Source organism: Watersipora subatra, chromosome 2, assembly GCF_963576615.1.
Source record: "Watersipora subatra chromosome 2, tzWatSuba1.1, whole genome shotgun sequence".
NCBI lineage: Eukaryota > Metazoa > Bryozoa > Gymnolaemata > Cheilostomatida > Watersiporidae > Watersipora > Watersipora subatra.
This window is the reverse complement of record NC_088709.1, coordinates 77,120,808-77,133,149: the sequence shown is the minus strand read 5'-3', so window position 1 is coordinate 77,133,149 and position 12,342 is coordinate 77,120,808. Positions and strand designations below refer to the sequence as shown.

Here is a 12,342-nt window from a genome sequence, read left to right as displayed (position 1 = left end):
AGACTGTGTATTCCTTTACACTCCCACCTAACATTTAAGTGGTAACTTAAATTTATTTTATCCAAATTAAATTTTCTTTAAAAAAAAAAGGACAATATCTGGCATAAAGTGAATACTGCATTACAACTACTCCATTTATGTTACGGTAAATATACTGATTAACACATACGCACAGCTACCACTACAGTCTACAAAAACTATGAGATTGAGTAAACTACGTTTCTACATTATTGACAACAAAGAGTAATAAGTCTGATTATATAGGCATGAATCACGAGTAGTAAGATTTGCTGTGTTAAGCTCTAAGTAATAAAACTAATTTCTGTACTGGTCGCTGGACGATTGTGGTTGGTGAAACTGGCTTGCCCTTGTGGTTCAGGTTCTTATTTGCCAAGCGAAGAGTTACTTTTCGTACTTTGCCATCATCACCAATTTGGGTGGCGTCCACTATGCCTGTACTCCAAAGGTTCCGATGTAGGTTGTCATCTTTAAGTAGCACTACGTCTCCTTTCTTGATGTTATCTTTAGCGCTTGTCCATTTCTGTCTTTGACTGATGTGAGAGATGTATTCTGATCTCCAGATCTTCCAGAATTCGTCCGCTATCTGTTGTGCTTTCTTCCAGCGAATATTTCCATATATCTCACCATTTGAGAATTCTCCAGGGGGTGGAGCAGGAGTATGTCCTGTCTTTCCAGTTAGCAGGTGGTTTGGAGTAATTAAAGGATCCTCGGGGTTTCCTATTTCTGTGGCTGTAAGAGGCTGACTGTTAAGAATACTGGCAACTTCACAAAAGGCTGTTCTCAATGTTTGCGAGTCTAGCCTTCCTTTATATTTCAGTGCCATTCCATTTAAGACAGCTCTGGTAGAACGTATGAGCCTTTCCCATACTCCTCCTTGGTGACTGGAGCTGGGTGTGTTCATCTTAAACTCTATGCGATTGTTCAGGAGATATGCTTTCAGTTCCTTGTCCTTTACACTTTCTAGCTCTTTCTGTAACAAATTCTTTGCTCCAATGAAATTTGTACCTTGATCACTGTAAAGTGTTGTTACCTGTCCTCTGAGATATATGAGACAGCGGAGAGCATTTATGAAGCTGTCAGAAGAGAGATCCTCTATCATTTCTATATGAACTCCTCTGCTATAGAGACAAGTAAACAAGACGCCCCATCTCTTCAGGACAGTTCTTCGGTCTTTTACCTCAAATGGACCGAATACATCCATGCCTACATGGCTAAAAGGCGCTGTTCTTTCAAGTCTTTCAGCTGGTAGTTCACCCATTCTTTGTGTTTCCAATGGTTTGCGCAATCTTGCACATGTGACACACTTACCAATCTCTGTTTTTACCATAGATGTGCCGTTAGTTATCCAGAACCCAGCCTCTCTAATCGCTGCCAGTGTGCTTCTTTGGCCTAAGTGATGTATTTTGTCATGTAAATTACGAATGATCAGTTTTGCTATATGCGTGCGTTTTGCTATGATGATTGGGAACTTCTCATCTTGACTTAATTCGCTCGCCCTTCTTATCCTCCCACCAACTCGGAGTAAGCCGTCCTTATCCATATATGGGTTCAACTTGGCAATAACGCTAGATTTGTTTACTTCTTCAGAACATTCTAGTGCCTTTACTTCTTCAGAGTATGTCTCCGCTTGTAGCGTTTTGATGACGAACACTTCAGCTTCATGAATTTCTTTAGTCGTGGGAGCCTTTGTTTTCCAGATATTTGATGTTTGTTTACTTCTTGCCGTTCTTGCTATTTGCTTAAGAATCGCAACACTGTGTAGCAGAGATCTGTATGAGCTGAATCTATCAAATCTTTCGGCAATTGTGGGAGCTACACTTGTTGAGAAGACTTTGATGCTTCTTACTTCTGGGTCATTTTCTTGTAAGGTTCTGTCAACTGAATTTGATTTCAGATATGTGTCTAAGCTTGGTTTCTTTAGGAACTCGGGTCCATCCAGCCATGATGACCCTTTCAACTCACTAATACTTGCTCCTCGAGAAGCAGTATCTGCTGGGTTATCTTTTGAGCATACGTAAGCCCACTGCTCAGATGTCGTTGTTTCTTTGATTTCTTGAACTCGATTTGCCACATACATGTGAAACCTTTTAGTGTCATTCGATAGATATCCTAGCACTATTCTGGAGTCTGTCCAAAAACATTCTCGGTCGATGGGCATTTTTAATTCTTTTCTGAGGAGAATGCTCTGACGAGTGGCAATCACAGCTGCTTGGAGTTCCATTCTTGGGACAGTAACACTTTTCATTGGGCTAACCCTAGCTTTTCCAAATATAAGTGCGCAATGTACTTTACTGTCTGTATCTATATATCTTAGATAGGAACAAGCTCCATAGCCTGATAGGCTAGCATCACTGAAATGATGAATTTCTGTTCTCTGAATCGTAGTGTGTGGCTTTACACATCTTGGAATACGCACCATCACCAATCCTTGCAATTCTTGTAGCCATGCGTCCCACTTTACTTTTAGTTCTGGGCTGATAGGTTCATCCCATGGTTGTTTGTCAGATGTACAGATCTGCAGAAGTTGCTTGCCTTTTAATATGAAGGGTGCCAATAAGCCAAGTGGATCGTAGATTTGAGCGACACTGGATAGGAGTCCACGCTTTGTGGCATCTTTAGCTTGCACGTTGTTGGTGAAATGAAACTCATCTGTGTTTACATCCCATTCTAAGCCAAGTGTTCTTTCGTTTGGCAGTTTATCTGTGAACAAATCTATACTTTTTACACCTTCACTTCTTTCGCTGGTTGGAACTGAAGCAAGCACTTCTCTTTCATTGCACACAAATTTGTGTAGTCGAATGTTTCCTTTTGAACAAATGTCTCTTGAGTCTTTTATAAGTTCTATAGCCTCTGTTCGGTTTGCAACACTGGTGATTCCATCATCTACATAAAAGTCTTCTAGTAGAAACTGTGCAGCACTCTTAGATATATCACTGTAGTCCGTGGCCAGTTTCCTTAGTCCAAAGGTTGCTACACCAGGCGATGACGTGGCGCCAAAAGTATGAACCTTCATTCTTAATTCTTTAGTTTGAGTGAAGTCTTCGTTTGTCCAGAGGAACTTGAGGAAATTACGGTGTTTGACTGGCACATGAAAGTTGTAAAACATTTGCTGTATGTCACAGCATATAGCAATGCTCTCCTTTCTAAAACGACATAGTATCCCCACTAAACTATTTATGTGGTCAGGTCCTTGCAGCAAGGTGTCGTTTAAAGATATCCCCCTATATTTAGCACTTGCATCAAAAACTACCCTGAGCTTTTTCTTCTTTGGGTGTCTTACTCCGAAATGGGGTATGTACCAGCCTTTAGTGGTTTCATCTTGAGTGGTTGCTGGGCATTCTTCTGCATGACCAGCTTGCAGAAGGTCCTCCATGAATTTGACGTATTCTTCTTTGTACGCTTTATCCTCCTTCAGTTTCTTTATGAGCTGTGCCAGGCGCTTCTCTGCTTGAGGTCGATTGTCTGGGAGCGTGGGTGCTCCGTTTTTGAATGGAAGTGGGAGAACATAGGTGCCCTTTTCATTTTGAGCAGTTTCTTCTGTAAGCATTTTTGTAAATAGAATGTCCTCTTGGGATGCGATACCATGTTCTGCATCTTTAAAGTCCCTTTCTAGCATGTTCAGTATTTCGCTATCTTTCTTTGTATCTGTTTTATATGATGAGACGTTCTTCAACGGGATTTTCTTGTTTGTTCCTCCACAGAGCGTCCAACCAAATATGGTTTCCATCGCAAAGGTCTCTCCAGGGCCTCCTGCCACTGAGCTGAGAGGTGTAAGTGCTTGTGGGCAGTCAGACCCTATCAATAACCCGACGGGTATGTCGAGGTAAGATGGTATCTCTTTTCCTAAGTGTGAGAGATGATCCAGTCGGCTAGCTTTTTCTTTAGTTGGGATTTGCTCTTTCTTGCATGTTATATAGTCTTGTTCGTATGCGCTTACAGTTACATGTGCATCTGTCATATAACCTCGTATGGTTATATTGTCGTACTTCTTTATTCTTTTAGTCGTTTCGCCGTTTAATGTGCATACAACAACATCTTCACTTTCGCCTTTAGACTCGATGATGTTTGCAACGGTCTTAGTGACAAAACAGGAATCTGACTGAGTATCTAATAGAGCGTAAACAAGCAGTTCCTTGTTTCCAGAAGATACATAGACTGGTACAGCCATGCTGAGAATCTCTGATTTGAGTTGAGTTTTTCTTACATTTACTTCGGTGTTTGGGCCAGTATTTGACTTTGCTTTACTTTCTCCTTTCTCTTTTGTTTCCCTATTTGGTGGTGAAGATTTTGAGTTGTCTTTATGTTCATCTGATCTTTTGCCTCTTGGCTTCCAATTGTCGTCGTGAAGAACTGTAGGGTGCGCTCTGTTACATCTTTTACAGGTGTCCTTTTTTCTACAGGTTTTTGAACGATGTCCTGTGGTTAAGCAGGTAAAACACAGGTTGTGTTCTTTTACGAACGTCACTCTTTCCTCATAGGGTTTAGCTTGTAATGTATAGCAGACATTTACTTTGTGTCTTCTCTTGCAGAAGAGACAAGTGTTTTCTTCTTCAGCTGATGTTTGGTAGTTCCGGACTCTTTGCCTTGTGCTTCTGTCTTTATCATCTTTGTTCTCTTTAGTTGAAATTAGTGATATTGGTAATGTCATTACATGTGCTTCTTCTTGTATGAAATCTGTGAACTCGCAAAAGTCTGGATATCTCTTTTCTGACACTTGTATCCTTGCGATCTTTCTAGCCCAACGGTTTCGTAGCCAGTCTGGGAGTCTCTGTATCATCTTTTCATTCTCATTGCAATCATTTAAGATTTCGAGTGAGGGTATGGTGCTCATCGCACTACGTATGTGACACAAGAAGTCGCCTAACTCTCTTAAGCCTTGGCCGTCTTTTGCACTTATCCGGGGCCATTCTGCAAGTCTCTGTCTAAATGATCTAGAAATGCTTTGCTGATTTCCATACCGTTCTCTAAGCTTTTCCCTTGCCAATTCATATGCGTCTGCAGTAGCCACTAGGAAGTATCCATCTATGCATTTCCTAGCTTCTGCTTTTACGTATTTCTTCAAGTGTCTCAAACGATCGGATCCTTCAATGTTCTCTGCCTTAAGATAGGCGTCTAAATCAACTTGCCAATCCATAAAGTCTAACATATTACCGGCGAAAACTTCGGGTTCAACTGACTTCTTTGTGGAACTTCTGCTCAAACTTGCAGCTATGGTTTCACCCAACTGTTTCATGCTTTCTTGCTGGCTACTGATTAGACCTTGCTGCGCATTACTGTTAATTTTATGACTGGCTAATAGGCTATCTTGTTGCGTGTGTTGTTGCTGCATAAATTCGTCTCTCCTGTTTCTCTGGTGTGTTTGATGCATGGTGCTGCTTGATGGTTGACTTGTAGGTACACTTCCGTGTGGATGTTGATAATGCATGGCATTGACTTCGCTAGCATCTTCTCCCACTTGTTGTGTATAGTCTGTTGATTGGTCAAGGAGGTCAACCTGCCGGAGTTGCTGCTGTATCGACGCAGCCTCAACAAGGGCCTTCTTCGCTCTTCGTCTTTTCATCAGGTCTTCAAAGATTCTCTGCTGTTCTGCCATTTCCTGTTTTGTTCTTTCTATTGCAGCTTGAGCTTCTATGAGTTCTTCTTCTTCTTGCCTTTCTGTGTCCAGATTATAGAGTTTTTTGTGACAATGCTCTTTGGTGGAGTCAACTTCGCTTTTATACATAGCAAACATAGTCTCAGTTTGTTCATCAACTTTATTTTGAGTAAGATCAACAAGTTCATTGTATAAATCTGACACACTACAAAATTGAGTATCTACTGATTTCAACATTTCAACAACATTCTCAGCGGACTCAGCATCAATTGTATCTGACAAGAAATCAATTGCCTTAACCTGCACATTTATCTCTTTCAACACCTTTATGTTCAGTTGATATACCTTACTTTCTTGACCTATTAAAGAAAGAGCTGCCTTTCTTTGAGGCCTTTTATCTGTATTTTCGGTAGAACTAACACTGGGTTTATCCAAGTGTCCGGAATTTTGCTCACTTTGCACACAGCCTGGCTCACTATTGACAGATTCCGAATCGGTGTCGCCCATCACAGCGCGCAAAGCCCAACTGTGGCAACGCGAAAGGCAGCACAGACAGACAACCAAAAATTGTACGGTTAAAAATGTGGGATTTACTACTCAGCAGCTTTATGGCTTAGTTTTTACAATCTATTGATAAAATGTCTTAAAATTATAACAAACAAATTATATAACTCAAAGGTACACTCTTAGTAACTGATACGCTGAGAAAGGTAACTGATCAGTGATTATCGCCCAAGGGCAGTTGCAGAATTAATATTTATTAAAATTATCTATATAAAACAGGCTTCTGATAATAGCAATAATACTACTATGTTATTGCTAGTCTATGATAATTGCTGACCTATATACTGATAGCAGCTCTAACTGAGGGCTGTGTACTAATGTTAATAGCGCTAATTGTCTGTAGTAACAAATGTAATACCTGTCAATGCTGTATGTGTATACTTGTGGCAGTTTACACTTACTATAGTTCTTTGATCCGCTTGGGCTAATGTTTATATATGTATTTGAACTTAGCTTGGCTGGCTGATAATTTCTTTACGACAATATAGTCACTCTGTATCTGTAGGCACTGTATTGTGGGCTTGTATAGGTTCTGTGTAGCTGTAGCTCTGTGTGTAGCTGTAGCTCTGTGGGTAGCTATAGCTCTGTGGGTAGCTGTAGCTCTGTGGGTAGCTATAGCTCTGTGGGTAGCCGTAGCTCTGTGGGTAGCTATGGCTCTGTGGGTAGCTATAGCTCTGTGGGTAGCTGTAGCTCTATGGGTAGCTATAGCTCTGTGGGTAGCTATAGCTCTGTGGGTAGCTGTAGCTCTGTGGGTAGCTGTAGCTCTGTGGGTAGCTATGGCTCTGTGGGTAGCTATAGCTCTGTGGGTAGCTGTAGCTCTATGGGTAGCTATAGCTCTGTGGGTAGCTATAGCTCTGTGGGTAGCTTTTCTAACCACTTTGGGTAGTTCTGACTTTTTCAACACTCAGGATGTGGAGGCTTCACTATAGAGTTTTTGGTAAAACTCTAGGCTTTATTCAAGATTGTGACAGACATATAACGTGTTGAGGTTTGATTTCACTGGTCCTTTATAGTTTATTAAGCATCATGACCGTGAAGCCTAGCATAAAAGAAACATACAAATATAAAATAGAGAATGTAGTAATCAAATTATGCCAAGTTAAAATTATATGAGTGACACATTTACAAGCTCTGATACACAATAAAAGGTTCTAGCAATGGCAGCGTATTAAAAGTTATATAATTCACAATAATTCACAATTAAAACAGTGTTATAATTAATTACCTTTGCCTCCGTAGGCTGTCAAAATCTTGCTTTAGTGTTTGCTGTACAATATAGTAGGTGTGTGCTTATGGCTGGGTTACTACTGAGAAACTAAATCATAAGGCTGCTGAAATGACCTGGTTGCAAAAAATACCTTTTTTAATTGTTCTGTCGGCGCTGCGATTGGTGACCACATATCGGGCCATACTGCTATGAGTGGCAATTACCCTCATTCACGGCTGACAGTAGGGGGTCATACATTCTTGGTCAGTGCAAAAATCAATAATGCATATTTGGCAGCAAACAAGACTGTGTATTCCTTTACAGGCCACACTATCCAGCTGGTAATAGATATCTGCAGGTGTATTCCACAATATTGACTATAATAAGAGCCATGCCAGTTCACCCGTACAACCAAAACCACATGTGAAAGTTACAAAAAATATTCACACAAGATTCACACAAGATTCCAACTCACAATTACAGGATTCGATCTCACAACTATTAGTTCAGCTGTACAACACAATCCTACCTGCACTAATTGACCAACTTGATACATTCAGTACCAATCGTGTTGTGAGCTATTATTCCTGACAATCTCTCATTACACTCCAGACTGTCAGAATGTTAGTTATTAATGTAATTAGCGGTGATGAGCCCATATGACAGCCATTAGTCACATTGATATGACAGTTTAATGTTCCAGTACCAACATGTCTGACGGTAAAAGCTTCGTAGTGAAAAGAAAAGAGAAGCCCTATTGATAAACCTTTAGAGCCTTTGAAGATAAGTTGCTTTAACAAAATGAACCAAAGCCTCAGCTGAAACACCCAAAATAAATATACAGATACCTACTAGTAGCCTGATCAATAAGTCTAAAAGGAAGTCGGAATTTACATTCAGTTTTTAAAATTTATGCACAAACTTGCTCAAGGAGCTACCTACTTTTGCCAGATACAACCATAAAACCATATAACCATAGTTTTACGGCTCGATTTGTTTTATATGGTTGTTTAAGAGTGTGCAGAAAGAAAGTTATTCCTTTAAACATATTACAGAAATTAATAAATAAAAAATGTAAACTGACTTAGTACTTGTTCAAAGTTCTCAACTACAGTTTATGGCAGATCTTTAATAATAAAAATCTGATTGCATTAAATAATTACACCAATTTAAAAGAACTACTGAAAAATAAAAACCAAAATGCTTGCTTCTAGTTTAAAATTTGAAAATGTCCTTTGAAGATGATTGGAAATAACAAAATGAACGTAAGTCTCAGCTGAGAAACCTAAATAAATATTAATATCTACTATTACCTTGACAATCTAGAGTGAAGTGAGAGATCATCACCTGGTATGATAAAGCACATACTGAGCAAGTTGATTGGTGCAGGTATTACAGTGTCTGCCTACTAAGCTAAACATCATGAGCTCAGGTCCTGTGCAGGGCAACTTTCTATCCTTATCTCTGATCCTGGTTTCAGACGTACACTGAGTTTCTTATAGTAAAAATTTCTTGCTCAACTCTTTCTCTACCAAATTAGTTTCCTTAAAGAGATATTGTTGCAGATTTAAAACCTAATGTTTCCAAAAGGCACATATAAACTGTCATTACATTTGAACCACAGTCTATAAAATGATTTTGATATCAAATCAAGAAGCTTAAGATATTGAAATTACACAGTATGAGCACTCTGACTGGCTAGTGTGCTGTGAGAGATCAAGTACACTGACTGGCTAGTGTACTGTGAGATATCAAGTACTCTCACTGGCTAGTGTGGTGTGAAGGATCAAGTACTCTGACTGGTTAGTGTGCTGTGAGAGATCAAGTACTCTGACTGGCTAGTGTACTGTGAGAGATCAAGTACTCTGACTGGTTAGTGTACTGTGAGAGATCAAGTACTCTGACTAGCTAGTGTACTGTGAGAGATCAAGTACTCTGACTGGCTAGTTTGCTGTGAGAGATAAAGTTCTCCAACTAAGGGCAGAAAACATATGTATGTACAATTTTTCTGGAAAGTTGATGAGTGATCGATTAGCGCAGTTGTTAAGATGATGGTCAACCAGGCAGCACATGTTCCGTGTTCAAATGCTCTAGAATGCAATATTTTATGCCAACCTTCAAACTGTGGTTAATTAACACATAAGTATGTAGGCAATTCTTTACTTACATTGCAGAAACCAGTTCAAGCAAATTACAGTAATAATAAGATATCTAGTGTAGTCAAGCTTTACTAGGTAGAGTTGAGAATTAGCTTAAAAATAGGAAACAGAGAGGAAGTCTTGATCACAAACTAGTATTTCCATAATGCTCTCAGCATGGCTTCAAAAGAATGTAAAGACACGACTATAGTTATAGAATAGACCCATTTGTTGATAATAAAAATGTTGTTAACAAATTTATTGTTAACAACTTTGTTGATAAGAAGTTTGATGATAACTTTACTCACTGGAGTCTATTATCATTCTCCAAGATTCTAAGTTAGCTCTAGACAGTCCTGCCACCATTGGCAACTGACAAGTATCAACAGGTACTTATGCTGTGATGATTACTGCAAGTGGCCGAGCTTCTTCACATTCAGCTTCGGTTCTGTAAACAGAGGAACAATTGAAAGTTTCTGGTTTTAATTCAATAGAAGTGGTATGACCATGACTTAGTTTTAACAAAATGTAGGACAATTCCAGCCATGTTCAAAGTTCTTTCCAGATCACCAACACTGCACACTGCTGAACAAGTTTATGCTCACTCTTCATTGGTGCAAACCACTATAGCAGCTTTGCCCAGACTACGGAAACTGCTAGACAAAAAAGTCTATGCAAACATTAAAACAGCAAATAAGTACATGTAGATAAATAAATATTCAGAGATGTCTGAAGGCAGATGTTAGAGTGTTGATCTACCAAGTTGGATGTCCAGGGTTCAAGTCATATCCATAGCAGTCTTTTATCCTCACCTCCACCCCTGGATTCAGACAGACACGACTTTCATTACAGTAAATATTGTATTTGTAACACAGTCAGTCACTCTGGACTCTCTTACTTTCTATTCAAAGAGCCCACACAATCCAGATGATTATAGACATCTGGAGGTGAATTCCATAATCTTTACTATGATAAGAGCTGCGTACATCCGTCGAACCAAAGCAATGATTGAATGTTACAAACACGATCAATTTAAACAAGGCTAGAACTCACAGTTCAACTGCACAACACACTCCTACCTGCAATTCCACCTGCACTAATTGACCATCTTGCCACATTTAGTGATAACCGTACAGTATGCTGTTACACACGACGATCTCTCAAAACACACCAGACTACCAGGATGTTATTTAATAATATAATTAGCAGTAATGAGCCGATATGACAGCCATTAGTCACATTGATATGGCAGTTAACTGTTCCACTACCAACAGTCCTGATAGTACAGATTGCCTAGTAAAATGAGTTGCCTTTTGCTGCAGGTTTCAAAATGATATGCATATATGTGCAAAGTGTAGAAGGCATAGTGAACAGTCAAGCCTTGGACAGTTTGTTATAGTACCAATTGCCTTTTCATTTCTTTAAAACTTTTAATAAATTTAAAAAGATTATGTATAATAACAAAGCAAATTAACTTAGTATTTTATAGGCCAAGATTTGAAAAGCTGGAAGCCAAAATAAAAAGTTCACTTTTAGGCAGTTTAACATAAATAATTTCCTTTTCATTGCGTTTAAACTTTCAATAATTTAAAGAAATTCATAAATAATAAAATGGTCAATTAACAGATTTTTAATAATAAAACTCTGATTGCATTTAAAAATTACTCAAAATTAAACCAAGTATTGAACAATAAAAACCAAAATGCTTGCTCCTAGTTTAAAATTTAATTAAATATATTATCTGAAAAAGAATTGCTGTAACAAAATGAAGGAAAGTCTCAACTTTAACTCCCAAAGAAATATAAATATCTACTAGTACCCTGACAATCTAGAGTGAAGTAAGAGATCATCACCTGGTATGATAAAGCACAGACTGGGTAAATTGATTGGTGCAGGTATTACAGTATCTGCCTACTAAGCTAAACATCATGAGTTCAAGTCCTGTGCCAAACAATTTTCTATCCTAATCTGTCATGTGTTTTGCTGGTTTTCGTGCACCAAGGTTTTTACAATGTTTGCATTATTGAATTTTTCTAGCATTTTTGGTTTTTGATTACTAACAATTGAGATGTTTTTATTCAGCCCTGAGAATCACTGAAAAACATCACATCTATTTTACTTTTTTTTTATAAATCAAACAATTGATGATTAATTTAAGATATAATTCAAGGCTCGTCATTTAATCAATTTTACTATAGTAAGAGTCGTGGATGTCTGTCTATGTGAGGCCGTACTTAAAAGTTTGAACCAGTATTGCTTTCAACGAGATTCAAACTCTCAACTTTCCGCGCGATAAATCACCGTGTTAATTTTTTTACAAAAGCTAGCCATAAGCATAGATACTTGCGATAACTATAATCATTGTATATTATTATAACTACTAGTACCCTAGAAAACAGGGTGCTGATAGAGACAGTCAGGTATTTCAATGAAGCACAGAGAGTAAGTATTTGTACATTAACTTTAACATCGTGGAAGACGAGTGATTGATGTGAGTGGCAGTGCGTCTAGTCTAACTTTAAAAAGTATAGCATTTTTCAGTATTTGTATGTTTTTATGATTTTTGATTTTTTTTATGTTTGATGTGATCTGACCGCCAGGATGTTTATAGATTAAAGTTGACCAAATTTCATCGCAGTTGAGCCACTCAGAGCAAACATAAGCGTGATTATGATGGCTATAGAATAAACAGAATAGGAACACATAACCCTGCAACTTGAACATAAAGGATCGATATTAACTATGGCAACAGCAAAAACTAGTGACAATATCAAATCACTAAAAAACCTAAATTTATATCTATTTTAATTTTTGTTTAC

At 38.4% G+C, this 12,342-nt stretch overlaps 1 protein-coding gene across 1 annotated transcript; it reads right to left on the bottom strand.

The window, feature by feature from the left end:
• Nucleotides 1-295: 295 nt before the first annotated feature.
• On the bottom strand, nt 296-6,121 carry LOC137388593 (uncharacterized). Its single transcript, XM_068075075.1, has one exon. The coding sequence runs from the start codon at nt 6,119-6,121 to the stop codon at nt 296-298; it is 5,826 nt and encodes a 1,941-aa protein (XP_067931176.1).
• Between the last annotated feature and the right edge of the window lie 6,221 nt (nt 6,122-12,342).

Coding starts and splice junctions, on each gene's coding strand:
- LOC137388593 (XM_068075075.1), bottom strand. CDS start 6,121: ATGGGCGACACCGATTCGGAATCTGTCAATAGTGAGCCAGGCTGTGTG.